General features: G+C 35.3%; 1 protein-coding gene across 2 annotated transcripts; it reads right to left on the bottom strand.

Annotated features, from left to right (window-relative positions):
• Positions 1 to 1410: 1410 nt before the first annotated feature.
• On the bottom strand, positions 1411 to 4605 carry LOC148621010 (uncharacterized). 2 transcript variants are annotated; one of them, XM_088574992.1, is made up of 3 exons: positions 4497 to 4605; positions 2917 to 3139; positions 1411 to 2645 (listed from the first exon to the last, which is right to left on the bottom strand). In XM_088574992.1, the coding sequence occupies exons 2-3, from the start codon at positions 3123 to 3125 to the stop codon at positions 1523 to 1525; spliced, it is 1332 nt and encodes a 443-aa protein (XP_088431118.1). In that variant the 5' UTR covers positions 3126 to 3139; positions 4497 to 4605; the 3' UTR covers positions 1411 to 1522. The 2 variants fall into 2 exon arrangements, with proteins under 2 accessions (XP_088431118.1, XP_088431117.1); XM_088574991.1 differs by having other exon boundaries at positions 4483 to 4600.
• Between the last annotated feature and the right edge of the window lie 4283 nt (positions 4606 to 8888).

Consider the following 8888-nt stretch of genomic DNA (forward strand, 5'->3'; position numbering starts at 1 on the left):
GAATTGCCGATTGATAAAGAATTTGCTTATGAGTTAGGGATAAAGTTATGATAAAAAAGTTTTGGAGAAGGGTGTGTTCATTTGTATAGAAAAATACATCTTTTGTAAATATTAAATTTATACATGTTAATATAATTGCCGGGGGAAAATTTGCGTTCATTTACAATTCAAAACTTCTAAACGCAAATGTTAGATACCCCAAACACCATTTAATTCCAGGTTTATGTTCACTGAGGCATGGATTCAAATTGGATGGATACGACGTACATCCCCTAAAATTTGGGAAACAATTTTTTGCGTGAAACATTGATTTTTATCCAAATCCAGGTATTAAAACATATATTTCACGTGTTCATGCTTTTACCAAAAATACAAGAGAAGAGACACACAACTATGACATTTAGCTTTTGCACTCACCTAGAGCACTTACTTATTTCGAAAGAAAACATTATCGAGTCAATTGCGCCAGCTGACAGTTCTAAGCAACAGTCTACATGTAGGCATGTCACCGCACAATTCAGACACATTCTGAATCCAAGTTAACTAGTCCGCGCCACTCTATCACAGACAGAGCCCTGGTAAAATTTACAGAAGCAAGTGTAAAATTTACAGAAAAAAAGTACAAAATTAAATGAAAAAAAGTATAAAATTAACTTTTTAAAAACTGTGTACAAAATTTAAAAAAAAGTGAAATGTTTATGTGGCCCTAATACACTCCCGTGATATGCTTAGTACGCTTACTCGTACCACTTCAATATCCACCACTGCGATCCACCTTGAAGACATTAGGAATCCAACATCTGTACGATTGCTTAGATAATACTTGATTCATTGATTTACCATAATCGTATCAGGCATTGATTACTTAGAGTACGATCCATGAAATTAGAGATTTTATTTACCCGTAATCTTGATTTATCACAAATTTTATACTAAAACATTTTTTTGCATCGCTTTGCTCGGACTTCAATTATACTTATACTTAAGAAGAATACGGAGAGCCAGTGTGTAAAGGTGCTGTGTTGCAGATGGTGCAGTTAATGGCGAAAGACGAACACGTGCAGTCTTTCATCAGAGATAGTACCTACGGTTTTGGAAAAATTGTTCCGCCTTTTATCGTAATATTTTTGTTTAATATAATAGAGTAAGAGTAATCAAGGGAACTAAGGTTATAGCGGTAATCAAAAGAATGTAATCCAGAAACGAAGACCAGAAATGGAAAACAGATATACACAACAAAGAACATGAAGCAACTAAAATCATACATACAAAGTAACAAAAGCAAATGAGCAACTCGGACTCCACTAAAAACTGGGAGCATGGACCAGGTGCACCGGTATGGTAAGCGTCCTCTGCTTTTCTAGAAACACCCGCCGAGTTGCTCATAAAAAGTCAAGTCCGGGGTAGACAAACGAGGAAAGGAAGTGACTTTATTGCTTTCGATCTCGTCCTGTAATTCCAATAAACCATTAATTAAAACAAAAGGCTGACGCATGGAGTTGTGGTTTTTCCACTCTTTTGTTCATTTTTTCAATTTTGCAATTTTCGTAGTGGTAAGAGCATTCTTCGAAAAGTTAAGTTCTTGAAGTGTTGTTCGTGTTGTTGTTATTACAGGAATCAAACATCCGGGAAATGAGCGGACTGGTTTGGGAAAAGTTTTTCCTACCATAGATCCCCACATGTATCCTTTGATACGTATTGGTATACGACTGTCTGTAGGATGTAAATGTACTCCTCTTTTTTCAGGCGGGTTAATGGCAATCATTATAGGAATTCTGCACGATCGTTCAGAAAATCGATGAAGTCTTGAAAACCTAAATCTTTCTGGTTCATGTTTTATCGCTTTCCTTTTGTCGAGAACTCGGAAAGCGTCCCCTTCGTTCCTTACGTGTGATAGAACTATTTTCATTTTCGTATCTCTTGCGGGGACTAAACTCATTTCAACTGGCGTTCGTGCTCCGTTAAAAGGCAACAGAGGACAGACTGTCCATTGTGAATAGCCATACTCATCCTCTGCCTTTATGACTGATTCAAAATCAATTTCAGTGTCAGTCTGTTGGTATTGCTTTTTCAATGTTATTTGTTTATTGTTTTCACTTTGAGTTGAAATATAGTCTTTTTGTTGTTGGTCTTCATCGAAATTGTAAAGATCCGGGTCTTCATATTTTGCTGTCCTCTGTGCAGATGAAAGTTTAGGTTGTGTACCGAACTTTTTATGTTTTTCAAATATAACTTCGAACGCAATGTTCTTGAACAAAAGAGCATCGGTTTGAGTCGCTGCATTTTCTACAGCTTTAACTTTAATATCGGAAAATTTTAATTTTTGTAGTAATCTGTTCTCAGTTGACATTTTTTGTATTGCTGTAGGATTCTTTGCAGGTGCAAGAAGTATATCGAAGCTTTCGGAACTTCTCCTGATAATCTCTCCATCATTCAATCTACTCTCTGTTTTTGTTTCTTCTTCTAAAGCTGAATATTTGACATCTCCATTAAAAGTATTTCTCAGTGTTTTTCCGTTGTTATTTTCGTCATCATCACCCCCTAGATTGTTTTTGCTGCAATGAGAGGTTTCACCAGTGTTGTGGGTTTCCCTTCTTATGATTTGCCTCAGTATATATTCATTTTGATTGCTGCAGTTTTCATATCTGAAAGAGGGCATAGAATGACATGTAAAGTGTTACTCAAATTTTTCGTCAATACATTTGTGACTTTAATATTGTTGTTTAAATAAATCGTTATTTTAGTAAACTGGGTGAAAAAGTTTAAGTCTTTTCAATATTGCCTGGTCAAACGGCTACATACATGCACACAATTTTGTCTTGTTCGGTAAGCTTATGTTATCTTTGGACAATGTAATATTAAATGTAAATATAAATATTTCATCCTTAAAAATTATTGGTGTAAATAGAAACTTACTCGTGATAGAACATTTTTTTGCAGCTTGTCAAATTCCATATACAGAATAACTCATCATTGTGTTCCACGTTGTACTTTACTGAAGAAATGGAATCAACTTCCAGAAGAGGTATGGGTTTGTTTTGGTCCAAAACCACCTTATTGATTCTACAGAACCCATATGTGGACTTAATAAAGGAAACGCTCCATTTAGCTGGTGTTCTGGTCATAAATTCCACCTTTTCTGAAATGAAAAAGAAATATAAGTTTATACTTCAATCTTTGAAGTTTCAAAAGAACTTTTAGGTGTAATAATACATCTATTCATTACTTTTTATCTTTTATTAGCAAAATAGTATCACGAAAAACGTTTTTTTTTCTGATATTGGTCATTCTTATTACCTTTAAAGTAATAAAATTGGTTAATATCAGAAAAAAAAACTTTAGAAAAAAAAGAAATTAAAGGGTTTGGGCCAATTTTCGGTGATTTTGTTCAGGAAATGTATTCGATTTGGGACTCCCGGGACGATTAATAAATGCCATTATTAAAACGAAATTTTGACAAAAATTACAAAATTAAAATAATAAGCCTGAGTCGAACCAAAAACTAATTACCGCACATTGTAATGGTGGTATGACTCTCGTATCACATCAGCTACATTTAATGTGTTTTAATAAGTTCTGTAAGGTATAATGTTCACATGTTTGGCGTTTTTACTCATCTCAATGAAAATTTTGGTTATTTGAATACGTTTTGATATTGGTCTTACAATTGGTCAGAACCCAAGGGAAAATGGCCCAGGTCCAAATTTGGTTTGAATTTTATCTTCATGTATTTCAAGTTGCATACATATAACTGCTGTGCAAGGAAAGAATTCTACATCTACAATGTTGAAATGTCAGTCGTGACCGTTACTCAGCGATCCCAGTGTGCCTGAGAATAAAATTTGAAGAAATACCAAATATATACCATAGAAATCTGCATACAATCGAATAAAAGTATATAAAAAAGAGATTTCCATTTACATTTCGATCATCTAGTCTAGACAAATCCGGCTTCCGTGGCGGTGCCAGTGACTGGATCCCCACCGGCATAGCTCTAGCCCATTGGTAAATGAAGAGGGGCAGACTTAGATAGTGACTGTGGCGAGCTCTCTCTTCAAGGATATCGAGGAAGGAGCCCCTGTTACTTTAGCTGGTAAAGAATTCCACACTGGCACTGTTCTAGGAAAGAAACTGTACATCAGTGTGTTGGTCCTGGAGTGGTTTTGGATGTACTCGTTGGAATGTGCTGATCTAGTTCTAGCTACTGACGGCGTATTGTTTGCATTTGCTTTGTAGAACATTCGTCCTCCTACTCTCTAGTGTTCCCCATCCTAGCTTATCTAGCATGGTGTCCACAGTACTGTCATTACTAGTATTATTGTAGCAGCTGGTGGTATAGCGTACAGCACGCCATTTTCATCACTTGATCTTTCTGTTGGGGTTCTAAATGATTACTTTTAGAGACTTGGATATTGGAACCTAAAATAATTCAATCATGATATTTTTTATTGTTACAGAAATCAGCAGAAAAAGAACTTATACCTTTCAATGCTTACTTTATCTCTCCTTTGATACAATTCACGATTCCGCTTTAAAACGAGATTCAATTTTGTTGCAGATGGCTCGTTCCCTCTTTTGACTTCGACCGTCTCTATAGCAGAGCTGTGACGTAAGTAACATTGCGTCGGCATGCACAAAAACGTAAAAAAAGCTCAATGCCGTTTTAAAACGGTGATAAACATGACCATAAGTTCCAAAACCGCGTCTGGCGTTCGCATTGATTAGTAAGAGAGAGAACGAATGACTGCATGCCACTCAGTGGAGCTTGATTTGACCAAGCCAGTACTCCACAGTTTAGATTAGTTTCGCACTCTCGGCTAGGTATGAAAAAATGACACAAATGGAAACTGGTGGTTGCTATTTGAAAAAAGGAGATTCTATTGCAAATTAAACATTTTCTGAAAAAGTGGACATGTAAAGGTATTTTGCAATGTTTCATATATTTTCAATGTTGAAGGGGCTTTTTCCGCCTTCAGTGACAATTTGTCAAAATTACCGAACACTAATCTGATTCATAATCAAGTCATGTCAAAAATAAATCTGGCAAAATATATATTACAACACCGGAGAGATGGTACCGCAAAGGTCCTGACTTGGTACAGGCATTTCAAACGAAATGGTGGGTTAAATCTAGTTTGTGATTTTTTATACTATGCATTCGTAAAAACTGGGCATAGTATAAACAGCATTAAATAGCAAGCGGACATGTCAATGAACACACATAATAACTCAAATCTGGAAACAAATGATTTAATAATATTTTTGTTATAAAAAAATAAATCCAGGTTCTAAAGGCCTGTGATTTACAGCGGGCTAAACCTCCCTCTTCCATTGCGGCGTAAATATACCAGTGGTGACTGAAAAGCATTTGCATGTTGTTATTGTCATAATCGGTAAATCAGCGGTCACATCAGCACAAAGAACAATTTACAAAATAAATAAATAAATAAATAAAAATAACAACAATCATTACTTATTGTTTTAGAAGAAACTGGGTATTTTTCAGCCAAAGACTGATATATAAAAAAGAATTTGGTAAGAGACCTTTTAAGACGCATTATCTCATACCCCTGATTCAGGAGTCTGTTACGTGTTCAAGGAAATCAAAGTAGTTAGTACTTGCTATGGCGTACCGAATCAGTTGTGGAATATAAACACCATATGTAGGAGATGAAGGGATATTGCAATACAGATAAGGAACATTTGTGACATTAAAATTGAAGTTTCTTTTATCATAAATCGTCAATGTGAAAGTGAAAGAAAGTCAATTTTTTACCATTCTATATCAATCGGAACTACTCGGTCATTTCCGCTGCACTCAGATTATTTGAAAGTAAAAAAAAATGTTTTGTTTTCAATAGCAATTTCAGTAAGATGGTAAAAATGAAAGGAAACGATTAATATTATGAACAGATAATGAAAGTATGGTGAGGAATCCTATGGAATATTTTAATATTTATATTTGTTATATTGATTAAGTGACATGGGATTGGAAGCAAGTTCTTTCAGGTTATTAAAGAACAATACCGTGTATAGGCACACATTTGAGGATTTGGATACGTTGATACCGGGGGTACAAAATCGAGGCGGTACGGACTTATGAAAGTTGACTTTTAGGTCTTATTTAAAAAAATGAGATAGTTATTTGAACAAGCGATTATTTCACGGAACTCTATGATAATCAAGCGTATGTTACACTGGTGGAGAAAGCGTATCATAAAAGGTCAAACATATCAATAGTTCAGAGTGGGGGGTTAGTGCGAACATAACAAATTGTTTAATACTCATTCATTTCCCTGTGATTTGTTTCAATACTAATACATTTAACTTTTATTGAAACCACTAAATTAACGATCTAAAACAAAAACAAAGCAAAATTGGAATTTTAAAGCTGTCACTAGACGCAAAAATCCAAATATTGCGTGTGTCGACTGGGGTTACAATGTTTAGTGCAGGTAGGGGAGAAGGAATATACCTTAAATACGGCCTTTTAAAAGAAATTCAGTCCGCATTTCTGATCAGTTGGTTGGGTGTGCATACACTTTTGTCTGTACACAGTGGATTGTTCATTGAAATACATAGATAAACAGTCAATATTTTATATCATGAAAGAGGTAAAACAAGGAGAACTATTAAGGCCCACTCTATTCAACATTCTGATTAATGATATAGCAAAATATTTTAAACAAAACAGAACCAATTTTTTTATCATATGAAAATAGAGAAATAGGAAATATAGCTGAAGATACCTTTCTAGGAATTCAGCTAAGAGCGAATGGTAATTTATATATATACACTATGATAAATCATAATGACCTTCTTCAGTGCCTTAAATATACTGAGTGTATATGAAAATAAATGGTCAGAGAACACAACTCACTACCTAATAAGGTAAATACCTGTGACGTATTAAATTTCATTGATGGTTAACAAAGAACTTGAAAGAGTAATCAAGGAAACCAAGGTTATAGTGGTAATCAAAAGAATGTAACCCAGGAACAAAGACCAGCCATGGAAAACCGACATACACAACAATGAACATAAAGTAATTAAAATCATGCATACAAAGTAACAAAAGCAAATGAGCAACTCGGACTCCACTAAAAACTGGGAGCATGGTCCAGGTGCACAGGTAGGGTAAGCGTCCTCTGCTTTTCTAGAAACACCCGCCGAGTTGCTCATAAAAAGTCAAGTCCGGGGTGGACGAAAGAGGAAAGGAAAACTATGACACATTGAACAAATCAGTTATCATGGCGCAGACGAATACAACGTAACGATCCACGAGTTCATGATGACGACCATAAAACTCCTGTAGTGATGACTTCAATCTTGTAGCAATATAACCCTGCCCTTGAAGGGATGTTGCCACAAATGAAAGGAAAGTTGATAATTCTGAATGAAAAGTCATCACATTTGTCGTAAAGTTTGGTCAATAGTTTTCCTTTACCATTGATTTCTAAGTGTAGGTCAAGATATAAGGCTGACTTCACAGTGTCTGTAGTATCCTTTATCTCAAGTTCTTTTGGGTAGATGCGATGTATCAAATCCCCGAAATTAGGATTATTTAAAGATAATACGTCATCTATATAGCGGAAACTGAGATTGAAGGATCTAGCAGTAAACGATATTCTTTCTTTCTGATCAGATCAGCAATAAAGTTAGCCTCATACGAGTGAAGGAATAGGTCAGCAAGTAAAGGAGCACAATTTGTTCCCATTGGAATGTCGACCGTTTGTTGAAAAACACGTCCACCACACTGGACAAATATGTTGTCGATTAAAAATTCCAGTATTTTGTAAAGATCTTCCTCTGTATATTTGGAAGATGATTGGGAATTATTTCTTACAAAGTATGATCAATCTCTACCAAGAACTATATATTTGCATCTAGGTGTACCATCGTTTTTGAAAAAAACAACGATGTATAATGTTTTTAAGTCGGGATTTTAACCGAATATGGGGAATAGAAGTATACAGTGTTGAAAAATCATAGGTTTTAATGCTATTATATTCAGATAATAGTCTTGAACTGATTGTCTCCAAAAGATCTTTCGAATTTTTCAGGATCCACATTGAATTGATACCACTACGGGAGTAACAAGTGTTGTGGTAGGACTGCAGACCCTCTTTGACAGTTGTGAGTATAGAAGTTAAACGTTTTGAAAGAGGTTTGTGGTACAATTTGCAGATCCAGTTATGAAACGTTGTTTGTATGGATTCTTGTGGAGTTTAGGAATCCAGTACATAGACGGTAAATCACAATCATCGTCCTTGGTAGAGAGACCAAAAGAGGATAGCACAGATATGTGGTTTTCCACAATCTCTTCTTTGGAGAGAGTGGTAGCAGTTAAAGTCTTATCACTGCTATTATTTTCTACGTCTACCTCTGATAATAAAGATTGGATGTAGAACGTTTTGCAGACAAAAACAATGTTGTTTCGGGCTTTGTCTGCTGGTACGACAACATATTTGTCATGTATAGTAGACAATGTTTTTGCTACATCGGGGTCTTTGAAAACTGATGAAGCCTTGGCACTCATTGACCATTTTATCATTGTTTGTTTTATATATTTTTTATTTACTTCAATCAAGGATTTATACATTAAATCCTTGCTTTAATGCTTATCATTATTTATATTCGTTTCCTTTATGGTGACCATGGATATGAGTACCAAGAATATGTACCAGTAGAATCTAAGTTTACTGTTCAGGGTGAAATTCACTAGCCTATACTCTATCACAAAAAAAATCAGTTTCAGTCCTTCTTGTAATGTACACGGTGCTATTTTCTATTTTCAAACGCCCTGTGCGGTCAGGTCATAATACGGAAAACCTGGCCGCAAACCATAGTGGTGCACTGTGTTGGGAAAGATGCCAAGTTCCTCGCAG

Source organism: Perna viridis, chromosome 3 (genome assembly GCF_037379345.1).
Source record: "Perna viridis isolate PV_CMFRI_1.1 ecotype Kerala chromosome 3, ASM3737934v1, whole genome shotgun sequence".
NCBI classification, from domain to species: Eukaryota; Metazoa; Mollusca; class Bivalvia; order Mytilida; family Mytilidae; genus Perna; species Perna viridis.